We start from the raw sequence: 17,974 nt of genomic DNA on the forward strand, positions 1-17,974 counted from the left end.
ATTACATTGTCTTGATGCCGTCTGATTTATTATTATTATCCCACACCAAGTATTTTAGTAATATATGTATATTTGTATATAGAAGAGTGTTTTACATGAGGGGAGGTACGACATTATTCCTTTTACATTATGTATGTTAAATAAAGCCCATCAAAGCGCTGATTCATGCAAAATCTCCTTTGTGGCAACGACCATCCATTACCGGCAGACTGTGCCAGCAAATAATAGAATACATGAATAATGACACTCGCTCCACACCCCGAGGGCCTGGTTCCTCTGTGACATCTGAAAGGCACGCATGTTGTCCAAACAGAGGAGTTTTTAAAATGACTGCAGACAGCTCATTTTTAGACGCAATTCTCTTCATCTTTACGACTCGCTGTCTGCTTCTTCCTCCTCTGTATTTATTGTTTGGGTGCCAGTAAAAAAACACTAAGTGACTGCTGAGTGAGTGTTCAAGATCAAAGTGTTAATGAGGTAATTAAGGTAAATAGCTCTTGAATGAATTCATAATTTATGAAGCTGTAATCAAAGGGCAAAGTATCACGGAGAAGTAATCAAACCCAGCGGCCCCGCCTAATGTCAGCCCAACACATGCTAATGAGAGAAAGATAAAAGCAGCGATACGCCGCAAAGATTACATCCCACTCAGTGTCCGTCTCAGTGTGTTGGTTTGTGATGCAGTGCAGGAGCTGAATGGTTCCTATGCTGTTTGTTCTGTCTGTTATTTCCTCATTAGCACCCTGGATGACCAATGGGCTGTGTGTAACTAAGTGTTCTTCACCTCTAAAGAGTATTGAAATGACTTGAAGGGATTTCACGGAACTCTGATACCATCATGACTGTGATAAGAAATGTGTGAGTCCTCTCCAAAGGATCTTTATCGCTGCCTGCAGTGCAGTTGTGTGATTGCTCAATCAGATAGGGCTGCCTTTACAACCATACAGACCAACACATTGCATAACAAACACTGCTTCCATGCACTGCAGCATGTCGACTAATAGTAGAGGCAGAATGAAAAGGCTTTCTGACCACCCTCCTCCTGCGCTGACTTGGTGTGTCATGTCTGAAAGCAGCAGCTGCGTTCTTGCGGGGTCTAAAGTCTGATGTGGTAGATATGGACAGACAAATCAAACGCTGTATTGAGGTTCTGAGATAAGGCCGTCAGGAGGAGGTGATGGTGGAGAGGTGAGAGGGCCAGACTTTGGACCCTCTTCACTCACTCCTCTTCTTCGCCTTCGCTGCAGCGCCTCGGTTTGTCTCTCTTCTCTTGTGGAAAAAAAAAATAAAAAATGAAGATTGATTTTGCGCCCTTGGACGTGCCCATCCACAGGAGGCTGCAGACTGGCGCCGTGCTGCTGTGGGTCTTCTCCTTCCTCGGTCTGGGTGAGTGTTGACGTTAGTGTGTGAGTCAAATGGAAACTACCTGAACGTTACGGTGTATTAATGGGATGTCGTTAGGTACAACTTCGGTGTAGTTTGTCTGTATTTCTTTGCAGCAGGTGTTGAAATATGTTCAGCTGGTTTAAGTATAAATTAATCAGAATTATTCCATCAAGTGACCTGAACTGCTGTATGACCACAAGAGGGAGCCAAGCAGAGCCAGATCAGAGAACATCTGCACTCAGGGAGGTGACAAACTAAAGGAGAAACCAACATAAAGTGTCTCAGTAACCAACCAGAACAGCTTTACTGTACCTTGGTATTAACTCGCCAAGTCTCTGGAGGAATGAACACCATCCTTCCAAAAGATATTCCTCCATTTTAACCATGTTGGCAGGGAGCTCTGTCTAACTATTAGGTCCAGAATCTCCCTCAGGATCCATGTGGGTTGAGGTCTGGTGATCGTGAGGGTCATGTCATGTGATTCACATCATTTTCATGCAACCACTCAGTGACCCCTTTGGATGGGGGGGATCCTGGAAGAGACCACTCCCACCAGGAGGCAATCACTGGGAACAACTTTGTATTGATTTGCAGTAAAGCTTTCTCTCTGAGGGGACCGAAGAATGGCAGCAGAACCCCCCAACGGCATCCCAGAACCACCAGATCCACCCACTGTAGGGGTTCAAGTGTTTCCTTTAATTTGTCACCTGTCTGGAGGAGTCAAATGATTTTCTACATCTAGTATCCAACTGTCTGCACTCACTTTAAATGGTATTTAACTATAACAACTATAGGACTCTTTCCAGTAGGTTTAGTCGTTTACATATTTGCAAATAACTTTTCACAAACTCAGTTGCGGCTGATCCGGGTCGGTGGGAGGCGTGTCCTGTTTGGTCGGCCCCATCTTTAGCTGGTGGTTTATCGACTACCACGACAATAAACATACTAGAGATGAGCACCACACTTACATGGTGTCATTTTTAGCCTTTATTTTACCCAGAATGGCTCAATAAAATCAAAAATCATGCTTTTAATTCCCTAGGCTCAGCAGTAACACAATAAAAAAAAAGTAAATCAATCCTACAACAGGACAGTTTTCATGCTTTAACAGACATGCAGATAATTTGGGTCACTACCAGATCAGAGCGACTGCAGTGTTTCTGATATGAAGTTTGGCACCTGAACGCTGAAATGAGCTAAAAATGAAAACAGTTATATCATCATGAGATCGGACTCTGCGATGACGTAATCTCCACCAGAACCAAATGCTTTTCATGCATACGCTCCCGCTATTCATGAAACGCTAATTCCACTTAAACCCATGATCTTCCATACCAGCCATTCATAAAGTGTGGTTTGCATTCGTTATGCAAGACCAGAGTGGATGATTGTGTAATGCATGTGCTCACAACAAGCCTTCTTTCTGTCCTCAGCACCCACCTGCATCTTCCTGTTCTTCTACCTGCTCTTCACTCGCTACTGGCTGATCAGCGTGCTGTACGCCGTCTGGTGGTACTACGACTATGACACTCCTGCACGCGGAGGCCGCAGGGTGCCCTTCCTGTGCGACCTCAAAATTTGGAAGCACATGCGGGATTATTTCCCCATAAAGGTGAGCGAGTGGTGCTGCTGTGAGTCCACATAGGTGGGATTTAGTGGTGCAAGTCAGAGAACGGGGCATCAGAACATCAGGTCGTTTGATCTAATCTGTGATCTCCAGCCTCCCATGAGCGATAGCCCTTATCTCTGTCCTTGGCAGCAGAGGGACCGTTGATGGATAATACCCTTCTGTTATGCGCTGTACATGTACACAGACCCTCCTCAAATCCTGCAGTCAGCCTTCATGTGGTCTGTTAAACACAGTTCTGCAGCCATGTTTTGTATTTGCATGGAGCTATATGAAATAATTTCACAGCCAGCACTCCAACTGAATGGTCTGAGTTGATAAAAAAAAACAAATATTTCAAATAGAAATATAAGAAAAAAAAGATTAATAATAAATGCTGTAAGATTTTGATAGTAAAAACAAAGACAGAAACGATATTGATTAAAAAAAAACATTGATAACATTGATATTGTCTGTTAAATAGGAAGCTGCAGTCAGGAGACAGGTGACGTAGCATAGCATGAATCCTGAAGGCAAGGAAACAGCCGGTTCTGTTGTAAAAATAACTGATGAAAGTAAAGCAAGCAGAGCACAAATGCAATTTAACTTTTTTTTAAAACAATATTGATGCAAATGAAATACAAGCAAAGGAACTGGAGGGAAAAGGGGAAAACAAATAATCCTGTTAAGAGCGGAAAAACGAGTGACCACCATCATATGACTCAAGGCTCTGCAGCTTTTGCTAAGCATTGTGGGTCTTTTCTGAACTGGAGGTCAACTTTCCACTTTGCTAAAACACTTTTTTTTCCCCAGTTTGACGTATTCATTTTCAGCAGGCTCCAGTCCCCTTGGATCCCTGCTTTATGATCCCACTGAACTTTCTTTTATATAATTTCTGAGGCGGTTTAAATGAGACAGCTTCAAAACTCCCGTTGCACAAAATCACATCACACGTCTGTGGCACCCAGGTGACGTAGTTTATCAAACGTGTGCACCTTGACTAATGCATACTATGTCAGGTTGAACAGGTCTGTGCTTTGTGGAGGTTAAATATGTCTGATCTGGGTTCTGATGCCGTTTGTTTGGCCTTTCTGAGCGCTGTGTTTGTGTGTTTCAACTGGTTGCCTGGCAACCTCAGGATGGCGAGAAGACTCCAGGAAGTCACTGTTCATGGCAAAGTGAAGCCCCGTGTAATCACGCTTCTGCTGCTGTACATATCAAACAAATACGACTAAAGATTCACCTGCGTCTTTACACGTGCAGGTGTGTGAGTTTTTGACAGCGTCAGATGAGTTAATTGCAGCTAAACCCCTCGTTTCAGCTTCATGTTTAGCAATCAGATATGGACAATAAAAGCACAAAAGCATACTCCTCAAACTGCCTCAAAACCACAGAGATCTTTTTTTGCAAATTCCATCTGACCTCTCGCCAGATGTTGCTGCAGGCCAGAAATGTTTCAGCGTTCAGAGACATGACCTGTTGACAGTGTGTCCAGACTCTGAGTCATCCAGGTCGTGGTGATCCTACGTCCTCCAGTAGGAGGCAACTGGACCTCTTGTTGATTCATGAAGATATTTTACCCCTGGTCCTACAGATAGTTTCACCACCGTTCACAGCTGGAGTCATGCGGGTCTCGGATTGTTGATGAGCCTTGATTCATTTGATTTTCATGCTGCTGACGAGCCTCAAGTCATGTGAGTTGAGGCTGATTATAAATACCTGAAACTCTCCATCATCTAGTCACAACTGAGGAAACAAAAACCCCAAAATATCTGGTGGCCTTTTACTGGAACCCTCAGGCTAAACTGTTCAAACGCAGGAATCAGTGTTGGGGGACAATCAGTTTTAAAATAAATCCTATAAATTCTATAAATTTCTTAGAAAAACTTGACTTTTCTTAAAAAAAAAACGGGACCTGAGTACAAATTTCACAACATATGAACGTGAGCTGACGTGACAAGTAAAGTTCCTTGAATCCTTGAATCCTAAATCCAGTAAACATGTTGGCTAGAGGAAGCGTTCAATCGAATAGAGGAAGATAGAGATGAGTGAACATCAGTGACGTGCAGGTTTCTTGTGGAATCTGTCAGACTGGTTTTAAAATAAACTGCTAGCTTTCAGCAGTTTCAGGTAAATGGAGATAATCGACTGTCCCTGACCGGCCGAGCCCTGACTGTTCAGTACCAGCTCGTCTCCTGCAGCCCGCTGTGTCCCTCTGGTGGTCACGCATGAGTAGTGTGTCTGTATAAATGGGGGTAAATCTGAATGTTTTTGATAATCACTTGTACACTATTTTATACCAAATGTAAGCACTGTGTTCGATGTTCAGAAAGCTCGACAAACAAGTGGGCCAGTCCCTCCTCTGTGGGACTCACAGAGAACAGAACTCCTGTTGACAACATCCACCGCGCTGCAGGAATACATTACTCGCCTGAGGGCAGAACAGATACTTTGGACTGTACTGATAAGACAGGATGCAACGAAAACAATCAACAGCATTTTAGCTCTGCATTAGGGATCTGAACGAGCAGCTGCAAACCATTCAGTTTATTGATTAGATATGATTTATGATGGTTGATGAATGTTTCAAATGTTTATTCAATCAATTTATTGATTAAAAACAAAAGAAGGAATCCAAAACAAACAGAATGCAGTAAAATGAGTCGATGAATGAAGTCAGAATCTTTAAAGTAAAGTTGATCAGGACCAGTTTGTTACCTGTAAGTGGGACGTGGCTTTGTTGACATGAATTAGCCGATAACACACGAGTCCATACCGGCGTGTTCAGCTCAACTACCACTAATCAGATTTAGGTCAGCTGTATAGTTTTATTTATAGTCATTAGAATTCTCGTTTCACCAGATAGAACATTCACAAGATACGAGAATTGAATTGAACTGAGAGAAGTGATTATAAAAGCTGAAATATTTTCATCATCACCATCGTACTTTATTTACCTTTATAACCAAAATGAGAACAAGAGGGAACATCTGAACGCAGTAAAATCATAAATGTATAATAATGGGGAGAGCAAAAGAGAAAACAAGGCAAGATAAGGAAAGTACAGCATGAGCACCATAAAAGTAGCACCATAAAACCATAAAGGACAGGAGAAGAAGTAATGACACGAAAAATATCAGGAGCTATACATTCAGTGAAGTAATAAAAACTGTCACGCTTACAAAATCATTTTTATTAACATCTCATGAAAGATTTGGAAAATCAAAACAGAGCGTCACATTTTTACTAGTCTGGAAATTCCTGAGCTCTCATGTGAATCTACGTCCAGATAGAAGTTTGAACTTAATGATTTCTTGGGAAGCAAAAAATAAAAACAAACACCTTCTAAACTTCACAGAGGCGAATCATGTTCAGCAATCATCTGACTGTATGCCACGTTAGGCTCGAGACAAAGAGCCCATGTACGGGTGAAGAGCAGCAGTGTCCTTTAGAGAGCCTAATTAGTTTCATTGGTGTGTCTTTACCCACCGTCTCTAATCATGGCATCACCAGCTCAGGCTGGAGGTTCAGCTGACGAGTGCTGACTCGGTTTTTGAGGAGACACGCTTGCATTTGGACGGCACAGTGACGCAAATTGATATGTAACTGAAAGTGTGGGCGTTGGTTTTGTGTGAATATTTGGAAAAAGGGGGGACACTGAATAGGAATTAGTTTTAAGATTTACTTCATTTCCTTCATTCTGGGTGATTTTTATGCAACCAGTTTGTGAATGTGTTGCAGCTGCATCAATGACTGAAGGCACTAAAGCACATGTTAAACTAAGTTATCTGGCCTCTGGATCTTATCTAGAAAAACACATGTACTGTCATATACAACTGAGCTGATTGGCTGAATTATAGAGTTATAGAATTATACAAAAGGTCAAGTTAATTATACAAAAGGTCAAGTTAATTATGAGAATTTATATAAAAAGCATCATAGTTTTGTAGCTCTACTGAAAGACCCATAAGGTAGATATGTCACCTAGATTGATACCAACACATATGTAAATAACTAAGCTACAGCTATTAGCATCTGTGTTAGCTTAACGAGTTGAAAACAGCTAGCCAAAACAGTAGAACCCAAAGCAAAACCACAAATTCACATTATTCCATTCTGTAAGGATTAAACATGTTCATTGGTACAGATATGTGGATTTTCAACAGAACCTAGCTAGCTTAGTGTTGATGCTAAGCTACAGGAAGCTAACATTAGCCTAGCTCCTGCTTCATGTTGTACAGAATTAAAGCGAAGCTGCTGATAAAGTTGTGGTTGGAGAGGTTGCCATGTGATTGAAGTCGACCTTTAAATCAACATTTTTACAACCGTATTTATTTTTATGGTGAAAAAAAGCCTTCGAACAACATGACGTTTGGATTATATTTGAAATGCTAACATGTGTTAAACTTACCCAACAACATGTTTTATTAAAACAGGGACGAGGAAGCATCTATGTGAAGACCCACCTCTGATAAAAACCCATTTTTATATTGTTAACATGTCCTCATGGTGTTTTTATAGGCTAGAAGACATGGAGTTATACACGACCAAACCCAACGAACCAATCTGGTCACCATGCGTGGTGGAGCTTTTTGAATCATTCTTCAAATTCAGTTTCTGGGTTGAACATGAGGGACTGGCTGCATGACAGTGTGGAAAAGTCCACAGCAGCAGAGTCTTCAGGCATTTGGTGATTTCACAGTGGGACAGTCCTGAGCTCTCACACGTTCAGTAGAAACGAACCATTGAGGCAAGGCGCTCATTACCAAGCATACATGCATAAATGTGACGTCCACTGGACTTTCCTGGAAAATTCCAAATGCTTTACTAAGAAATCACTCCACATGCTGTTATAGAAACCAGCAGATAATAAGGGAAGGCCTTGTTTTTTTTAACTAATGTGATAAGATGCTATTAATTGCTTGTCATTATGACACAGCGTAGTTACTCTTAGCCCTCTTTGCTTTTTCCTTTGAAGGGATAGTTTGGTTTGGTTTTAGGGCCCATCAGCAGACAGGAGGACCAACACAGTCGTCTAAGTCATGAACTGCTGTTGGATCAACAGTACAAAGTATTTTAACCAGTTTTTTTAAAAAAGACATTGACAAAAACAGCAAAACAGCTTCTGATTTGCTGCTCTGTTATTGTGTGATTTTGGTTTTTAGACACTGAAGTCTGGACCTGAACCAACTAAGTCACACAATAACACAAAGTCATCAATTGAGGCAGCGATAAAAGTTAAAATCACGGTTTTTGTCAATGCAGTCTAGTGCAGGGGTCTCCAATCCTGGTCCTCGAGGGCAATAATCCAGCATGTTTTAGATGCTTCCCTCTTCCAACACACCTGATTCAAATGATCAGGATCGTTATCAGGCTTCTGCAGAGCTTGATGATGAGCTGATCATTTGAATCAGGTGTGTTGGAAGAAGGAAACATCTAAAACATGCAGGACTGTGGCCCTCCAGGACCAGGATTGCCCACCCCTGGTCTGGTGCCATTGAAGAGAGAACGCAGAAAGAGCCGTCTGACTGCAAGGTAAAGCCGTGGACATATTTTGTCGCATACGCCTCCATTGTTATGGTTTCAATGGGAAATCCTTGGACGCACATGTGGTGAAGTTTCAAATCAAAGACCTTGGTGTAGTAAACAACAATACAGATTACGGCGGGATGACAACTTCGAACTCTGTGATTGGTAACGACTTCTTTAGATTATAGACAGCTTTGTTTCGGGCCTCATTAGAGAAGCCAATGATTAACTTTGTGACCTGGGGGCCACCAGCAGCAGAGACCCACAGAACAAACAGCAGGAACAAAAACAACACAGGAGTTCTGTGACGGTCCAGTACCACGGCTCGCTTCTACCGTATAAACATGTTAAGTTTTTCACATCCAAGAACACACTGAGCCACAGCATTATTTAGAGGCTGTGTCAGAGCACACAGTTATTCAAGAGGAAAAAATCCCATGTAAGATCTGTGCTGTTTGAAGGAGCCTGTTTGTTTCTGAGAAGACGGCGTTTCCTGATAATAGGTGTGAATGTTGCCCTCGGAGCGCTGTGGCCTTGAACAATGATGCCACACACAGATGCAAACAGTGAGGGGGAGCACATTTGTTTTTTTGTTCTTCGCCAGAGTAGAATGCAAAACAAACTTCAGCGCATGACAAGTGACTGTGACCTTTAGCTCCTCTCGGTATCTCTACCCTGCCCACCGTGGGCTGGTGGAGACGCACAAACAAAACGCTCCACAGGTGAGATATCTTATCAGGCCACCGCCGGTAGATGACCTGAAGGGGATTTTTCACACAGTCCAGAGAAATTGCAGGATGGACCGTACGCCTGGTGGCTCATTTAACAGTAGAATTACTTTATCTTCCAAACAGCAAAGTCCTTTATGTTGGTCCTGCCCAGAGACAAACAAACTGAGACGAGAACATGATGTCTGAGAGTCACAATCAGACGAGTTTGTTTTGACTTGTAGAGCTCTAGACTCATATCACCTCTGCTGTAAAAGTGGAAAAATAAATACCCAGTACTTCCCAGTACTCCTTGGACACTACAAAGCCAATACACAAAGTATTAAAGGGGAACTCCACCAATTTTAAGTCTCCCTCCACTCAAAGACATGCTTTAGTCAACACAGGTGAGAAGTCATTTAAGGCAGATGGTGTTTCTGTAATAGTTAATACACCAGGATGGAGAAGCTTGAACCCAAATGATATGTTGAATGCTAAAATATAAATTATTATTGTTATGCATGAAGTTTCGTAAAGTAAAGCACATTATTATTTTTTGATTAAGATGTCAAATTATAGTTTTGCTTTTGCATTTTGTTTTTTTTGCATTTCCTCACATTCCTGAACAGAAAAAGTAGTTTTAGTGGTTGAATGTGATGCTTGATAGATAGATAGATAGATAGATAGATAGATAGATAGATAGATAGATAGATAGGCTAATCCCATACAGATGCTTAGAAACACCTGCTGATCTAACTGGATGATCATTAAATTAAATGTTAATATTCAACATGAAACATGTGATTCTGTAGTCATCATGTGATGCAGCCATATCAGTTTGCTGCTGAATGTAAACCAGCTGAACGTTTCCCTCTCAAACAAGACAAATAAATTCAAAACTTCAATACACAGTCAGATTATATTAAATTACTATAAAATAAAGATATATTGCAGATGATAAACTGTTGTCTTCTCTTGTGTGACGGCTGTTAAGCGCTTGAGACAGACCATCTGGGCCTCCTCACCAAAAGGCCAACAGAAAAAGTGCAAAATCAGACAAATAAAACACACGTCTGTAAATAATGTTTTTACAGAATGTCAGTGAACTTCAGAAGCTGCTGCTGTGTTTTCCACCTCAGAGACAGGTTCATTTAGGTGCCACTCTACAGTTGTATCCCTCTATAATTGAAGAGATTATTGAGCGCTAATCAATACTTGATAGCTTCCACAAAATCAGAACATTGACACTGACTCAAACGTATTTGGGTCAGTGCTTCTGGACGTCCTCACTGTGGATGATGCTGTACGAGTTTGACACTAGAAGACTGTTTTCAAAGTTTCTCCAAGCTCACATAAAAATCTAGTAAAACATGCGTAACCTGCAGACAGTCCTGATCGAACAGAACAGAAGCCTGATTTGAAAACTTAAAGCCTGCATTGACAGTGGACTCAGTGATGTAGGAAACATCTTTTGGTTGTGACACACTTTTGAAAGAACTCTTGAGATGTTGATCCTGGATTGTTCCAGTGAAGGAGGACGTGCATGGGTTTAAGAGTTTCTGAAACAGTTTATATGTGTGTTTGTGTATTTAAGGTCTGTTTAGAGGTGTTAAAGAGAACTACTGCGTATGTACTTAAAAAAAAAGGCTTCTGTGCAGCTGTGGAACCTGCTTCTGCATCAGTTTTATCTGAGTTTGACCGTGTTTAACGCTAAATCCTTGAAGTAATCCATTAATCTAAACCTTTGCGGTCTTTATTAAACTGACCCTGGGTGTAGAGACGCTGGTGTACAGTAACACTGCACACAGCTTCCCCGTACGTGCCCTGATGTGACACACAAACAGAAGAAGCAGCTGCACGTATCATCACTCTGCATACAGTGAGTTTCATTACTCGGGGTTTTTTTTTTTAGAACAGAGGTGCAATGACCCGCGCTTTATCGATCCACTGTTTGATGGAGATATTCTAATCTTAAGAAGAGATAAATGAAATTCAGCGAATATCCCGCCGAGCCAACGTGACTGGAATATTAATAGCAATAGCAAATAGTGAAGGCGATAAGGACGATGCAGCAGGACGGTGACCCTCTTTAGTGGCTATTATATGAAAATGTATTTGCAAAAAAAAAAACAGTCTGGACTTTGTGACTGAGATATTGTCAATATGTGACACAATCGGTGGTTTCCAGCAGAGAGATAAATGATCTGGAGATGATTATAAAGAAAAAACTAAACTCTGTTGCAAAAGTTTTGGAAGTTTTTTCTTTGATTTTTATGCAGAATTGAAGAAATTTAACACTTTTAGACTTATTGAAATAACAAGTGTTGAATTATCTCTTTTCCAAACCGCTCAGTTGAGTCGCTTTTTAAAAGTTTTTGTATTAAATGTCTCACAGCAAACAGTTCTGAACCATTTCACTTGTTCTGAAACATGCAGGAAGATGTAAGTGAACTCCTTAAAAGATGTGCATTTATGATTTAAAATACGGTCCATGTACAGTTTATTTTAACTCAGCTTGTCACTAACTTTATGTTTAAAGCAGAAAACAAGGTCATTTCACATTTTGTACTTTCTCTCGCCAGCAGAGTTATGAAATAAATCGTATACAGTCTGATATTTGTCTAACAGGTATTGCTGTAGTACTATAAAGTAGCCTAGTCAGGAGCTCAAAACTGTACCTAGTACAGTAGTTACATGCGACCTTGGAGGCACGGCAGGTCTACGGGGGGCAGGTGAGGTTCTGTGTTCTGGTTTTGGATGAAGTGCTGAGTCCACACGCTGGGGAGCTGAGAGACGGTTCAGAGGGTCAAAGTCAGTGTTGAAACTGAGATACTAAGGCACATGTCTGGACTGCAGCCATCTGTGCCACAGCAATACCGCGCTGTCAGCTAATGTAGTCAGAACTGCATGAACATTTTACATCATGAGCTTTTCATAGTGCCTACAGACTCCAGAATATGTTTGTGCACACGCATCCACGTTCAGATGTGAAGCAGAAACCGCCGATGCTTTGTGTTTCCAGTTGGTGAAGACGGCCGACTTGGATCCCAAACACAACTACGTCCTGGGCTTCCATCCTCACGGCATCCTGGTGGCAGGAGCCTTCACCAACTTCTGCTCCTATGCCACAGGCTTCAGGCAGCTGTTTCCAGGCCTCACCAGCTACATGCTCATGCTGCCGCTGTGGTTCAGAGCCCCGTTCTTCAGAGACTACATCATGTGTGCAGGTGCCCTTTTAAACGACGCTCCACCAGAACTGGCTCCGTATTTATTCTAACAAGTACTTCAACTCATTTGATGAATTATTTGACTTGTTTTATGTGACACTGTTGCAGGTCTGATACCGTCGGACAAAGAGAGCGCCACCTATCCGCTCTACAGCAAACGTGGAGGCAACGCTGTTGTAATAGCAGTCGGTGGGGCACCAGAGTCCCTTGATGCCCACCCAGGAACCTACAACGTACTCTTGGCTCATAAGAAAGGCTTCATCAAAATGGCCATGGAGCAGGGGTAAGAGCAGAGCCTGGGGCGCTGGGGAGAGCTAATTGTCTCTGAGCAACAAATCTTACTGCTCATTCAAGACGATGGCCTCCTCAAACAGAGGCTCATTCAAGTCACTTGCACAGAGTTTCCAGTCTGTTATGATGCGACACTGTTTTAAACTCAAGGACCCCATGACTGTTTGTGAATACGCGTGTGAACCGATAAACTGCTTTTTTCTTGTTTAAAACGGTTTTTAGAGCTCATCTGGTGCCGGTCTTCTCCTTTGGAGAGAATGAAGTGTTTGATCAGGTGGAAAACCCACGAGGAACCTGGCTCCGATGGACACAGGAACGGCTGCAAAGCATCATGGGTGTCGCCCTGCCTCTCTTCCACGCTCGTGGGGTTTTCCAGTACTCCTTTGGTCTGATGCCCTACAGAAAGCCCATCTCTACAGTCAGTGAGTGAACAGTTTCTCATCCATCACTACAGGAAGCAGCAGGGAGGCACAATGCTGGAGTTTATCGATAATTAATATGACAGTTTATTCAACTTGTTTTGGGCAAATGCTGATATCGATATGTATACATGTTTAGCTAACCGCTCAGAAGCACCGCCAACAGGAGGCCAAGTGGTTTACAGAAGCACACTCTGACCTCAAAGTGTGAACAGGAGCTGAAGTTTAGTCAGATGTTTGTAGGACGCTTTGCTCTGAGTTTATGAAAAACATACAAGATTAGAAACCAAAATTCAAGGATCTAAGGATTCAAGGCCTTTGTTAGTCACAAACACAGTTATACGCGCAGTGAAATGCTTTGTGCACCTGTTCCACACTGAAACAATATTAAAACGATGAATAAAGAATAAAACACACAAGAAATAAATATATACATGAGTATATATGAGGTAGAATAAATAAGGAAAATAATAATACTATATATACAAGGTGGAAAGCAGCTGGTTGGATTTATATCAGACTACAGTTTCTCAGCTCTCATATTGAGATTGTCTAGCCTATGTAGCGTAATATTATGAACTTTAGTGGCCCCATCATGCCACCCCCATGAACCACTTCTGAAGGCTCGCCTGCATCACGTCTCTCCTGTGGTTGAATTAATGTGTCATCATGCCTCTTGTTATCATCAGGGGGACGACCACTAGGACTTTATCAGGGCTGAAGAAGTCATTGTTGAAGTGGCTTTGTTGATTCAGGTTTTACATGTTTGAATAAAATAAACCAAATAGGAACACTTATTGTTGACAGACTCTTGTAACTAGATAGTTATCAGACAGAACAGCTGCATAAGAACCAGAGGAGTGCATTTTTAAATAACTTATTTTATCGGGAATTAGTTCAAAATATGAACAAAACCAAAAAAAGCAAACTTTCTGATCCAGTAACCTGCCAGACTGGTTACTTATTTAGCCCTACGTATCTTACTCACTGAGAAAAATAAGAAAACTACTTCAACAGACATTCTCTGCCTGTCAGTGGTCATTTCAGGCCAAAGCCTTTAACAGCTGATACTGATGAAAATGCTGACATTGCAGCTCCTTTTGCAGCAGGTTTGGGCTTCTGTGCAGCATCACGCTAAACACCTCCTGCAGTATATTAAAGGATGTCTTATCACTGCACTTCTGCTCATGTGTTTCCCAATAAGTTTGTGACTTTGGGAGAAGCAGCTCATGCTTCAGTGAGTACTAGCAGTCAGATAAAGAGCAGGACTTGATGTAATCACCGGTACTGGCACACGCTGCAGCTCTTGGCATGCAGCCCTAACGTATATCGCCACATTTCAGATAAGCTTCAGACATCAGGCCACACTGCAAACCAAAAAGTACATTAAACACTGACTGTGAGGGTGCTGCCCTGCACCTTGTCACCTCTCTGCAGTCGGACGGCCAATTAAGGTGGAGAAGAAGAAGAAGCCGACCGCCGAGGAACTCGATGCCCTCCACCAGCTGTACATGGACGAGCTCAGCAATCTGTTCGAGGAGCACAAAGGCGACTACGGCGTGGACAAAGACACACACCTGAACTTTGTCTGAACTGGACCAGGGATGGAAATCGAATGCCTATTTATTTGTTGAGCTCTGGTGCTGCTCTGTGAAGCTGCTCTCAATGGGCCTCTTGTGTGAAGCGAGTGCACCAGCACAGCCCGCTCTGTCTGTACACGGCAGATAGGATGCACTGTAGAATAAACGCTCCTGTTTCAACTGAAAAAAATGTGACTGAAGATATGCAATTTGCTCCAATATCACCTTTGTTTTTGTTTGGTTAAATTGAATTTGCTAATTTAGTGACCCGCTGAGCGATTTGTTTGAACCCACAAATCTGTTTGAGCTTAATTTAAATGGTCGATTGTGTAAATCTGTCAGTTGATTTAAATGGATCCATTTATTAAATACCTTCCAAATTAAACATCTGTTTTAACAAAACCAAAGTGGCCTGAAGTTTGTCTTGATTCACACTGAAGGAGAGATGATGAGTAAGCCGGTAAAGCTTTACTCTGCTGTGATGGATCCAGTGATGGTATCTGTGTGGGAGGGAAGGAGATACACAGCAGACATGGCAAATGATGGAATCAGATGATCAGTGGTTCCCAGAGAAAGTTCATATCTACAAGAATTCTGGGTAATCTTCGGAAGAATGCTTCAGAAACCATCCCGTGTGTGAGAGAGAGGGAGTAGGTATGGTAATGGATTAATCAGATGAAAGCAGTTGTTTGATAAACCGTAAAGCCACATAAATGTTGGCTCCCAAACACATGCTTTTTTGGGGTTTTTTTTATAAAAGAGCCAAAGTGTTTGTTCACCATTAATGATTAGTTTTTTTGGTCAGTTTCATCAAAAGGACCTTCCTGGGTTCCTTGGCACCAGGATGCACTCATGCTCGTTTGTCATCACTGTTATGTAAGCAGCCTGGACACCGCTGGTTTACTCTTTCTGCAGGGCGGGAATTTGACTTCTTTTGCATTTTGCAGATGTGGCTAATGGAAGGCATTGGGAGGCAACTTCTAAACCTCTCAGGCTGAGCAATGAGGGCCAATGCAGAAGTGGCAAACAGAAAAAAAATGCAGCTTCTCGAACTCCGAAGCTCTTCCATGTTAAAATGACCAACCTCACAGCGGAAATGAACGTGCTGACGGCCCGGAAATACAGCAACAGCGACTGTACAGGAGATGAATTTTTAGATAACTCTCTTGTTTAAATTGCAAAAGGCTTAAAGCTCCACTCAAGTTCCACCTGTTTGCTCATTTTTGGATCAGCTGGAAGTTAGCGGGAGTCATGTACTGCCAAGGTTGTCAAAGCTGGAGCCACTTCACCCCAACGTCCATCATATCAAGCCATCCATCATCTCTACACCTTAATCCTCACTAGGGTCATGGGGGGCTGGAGCCTATCCCAGCTGACTCAGGGTGAAGGCAGGTTCACCTGGACAGGTAACCAGTCTATCACAGGGCTACACTTAGAGACAGACAACCAAGCACACTCACATTCACACCTACGGACAATTTACAATCACCAATTAACCTCAGCATGTTTTTGGACTGTGGGAGGAAGCCGGAGAACCCGGAGAGAACCCACGCTGCAGAGGGGAGAACATGGAGACTCCACGCAGGAAGATCCCGGGTGTCCTCACCGGGACGCGAACCGGCGACCTTCTAGCTGCGAGGCAACGATGCTAACCACCGCTCCATCTTGCAGCCCCATATCTAGCCAGTGATCTTTAAATATGTACACATATCATGTCTGTTTACTAGTTTTTTAATCTGCATAGTGCAAACAGTGCATGCTGGGAAGTCTGCTAACATGACTGGACAATTAAGATAAATTAGCTTGAAAATAATAAAACTTGCATGTTTACATTCACTTAATAAGAGAGCATCAGTCTGTTCCACTAAATGAGAGAAACGCTGCTCACTGGGTCACACACTGATGTGTGTGTTCATGCTGATGCTTTTCCAGGATTTGTGTGTGAAACTGTCAGTTGCTGCATCTGATCTTGCATGTGGGGTTTTCAATTTTGTGCAAGGCCCGACACTTTCAGAAATAGAGTCATAGGTTGAAGTTGGGTTGCAACAGTTTATGGAAATGACAATTTGGGATTTGTTTTAACATACTGGTCCTCTTATGTAAGTAACAGATATGAAAACTTGTTCAGCAGGAGAGAACCGTCAGAGCTTCCAGGTCAAGAAACAGCAGCAAAATCCTGACTTTTAACACCTGGTTTCTGTATCTATTAAACAAACCAGACTGACGTGTTGATTGGTGACCCTGAAAGCTGCTACTAGGCAGATTTTTTTTTCAACCTTTGGATGGAACCAGGCGGGTTTGGCTAAAGGTTCAGTGTCTGGATGTGGATCATGTTCTGAATGATAAGACTGTCTGCGAACTTTGGCAGGACACCTTTTATATGAGATGGCAGAGTTCTGATATTTCCAAATATAATCGCCGGCGGATTGGACAATGCCCTGGTGCTTTCAACACAGTCTGGGCAAAATGTGTGTGTGTGTGTGTGTGTGTGTGTATTGCGATGATGAAAATGCTGACTACATGAACGCAAGACTATGATGCAAAAGAGAGAAATAATTGTGTAAATGTAGTTGGGAAGATAAAGTAGAAAAGTGGGCAGATGACCTTTTAATAGCTTAATCCATCTGAAACATCAAGCTGTGACTCATTTTAAGTTCATTCGGGTTAGAAATGTAAGTTGGCCTGCTTTGTTTAAAAGGTAAGTAAACTGCACTTCAGTTGATTAATTAGTTCATTAGTTAATTAGGTCATCGTTTGAGTTGTTGTAAAACTAGGAGAGTTAAGTTGCATGAACTTGAGACAATGAGTTCAATAAACTTTAGATATTGCATACTGCATAGACAGTTGTTACAGACAGACTTGTTTCCTTCCACATTTCCTAAGTTTATAGAGTTTCCTGATTAGTTAACACTGACAACTTACAGTCAGAGCTGTTCAGGCCATTTTCATATGGAGTCAGTACAAAGTCGACCTGTGAGGCTGCTACCAGCTACAGTGAGATAAATGATAAGTCTACCACGTGGAGGCTGAATTCAGTACCAACCTTTGTCATGGTTGGACTAATTGTGATTGTTAGGAAAAGAAACAGCAACAACTTAATTGAACAGCAAGTTTCCACTGTGTCTGTTTTCTCAAACTACAAAAAACAAGAGTCCCCAAAGAGATTTAACTGTTTCTGCTTCTATGCTGGTTTAGTCTTTTATAAACTTAATGACTTCATTCAACTCAT

At 42.0% G+C, this 17,974-nt stretch overlaps 1 protein-coding gene across 1 annotated transcript; it reads left to right on the forward strand.

The window, feature by feature from the left end:
• Positions 1-1,292: 1,292 nt before the first annotated feature.
• mogat2 (monoacylglycerol O-acyltransferase 2) lies at positions 1,293-14,838 on the forward strand. The gene is made up of 6 exons (XM_008287291.1): positions 1,293-1,386; positions 2,820-2,998; positions 12,251-12,455; positions 12,564-12,738; positions 12,969-13,168; positions 14,603-14,838. Exons 1-6 carry the CDS (start codon positions 1,293-1,295, stop codon positions 14,755-14,757), a joined length of 1,008 nt encoding a protein of 335 aa, XP_008285513.1. The 3' UTR covers positions 14,758-14,838.
• The last annotated feature ends 3,136 nt before the right edge of the window (positions 14,839-17,974 follow it).

The sequence above is a fragment of the Stegastes partitus genome, unplaced genomic scaffold (genome assembly GCF_000690725.1).
Source record: "Stegastes partitus isolate 25-593 unplaced genomic scaffold, Stegastes_partitus-1.0.2 Scaffold494, whole genome shotgun sequence".
Classification (NCBI taxonomy): Eukaryota; Metazoa; Chordata; class Actinopteri; family Pomacentridae; genus Stegastes; species Stegastes partitus.

Coding starts and splice junctions, on each gene's coding strand:
- mogat2 (XM_008287291.1), top strand. CDS start 1,293: ATGAAGATTGATTTTGCGCCCTTGGACGTGCCCATCCACAGGAGGCTG. Junction 1,387..2,819: donor CTTCTCCTTCCTCGGTCTGG/GTGAGTGTTGAC, acceptor TTCTGTCCTCAG/CACCCACCTGCATCTTCCTG. Junction 13,169..14,602: donor AAAGCCCATCTCTACAGTCA/GTGAGTGAACAG, acceptor ACCTCTCTGCAG/TCGGACGGCCAATTAAGGTG.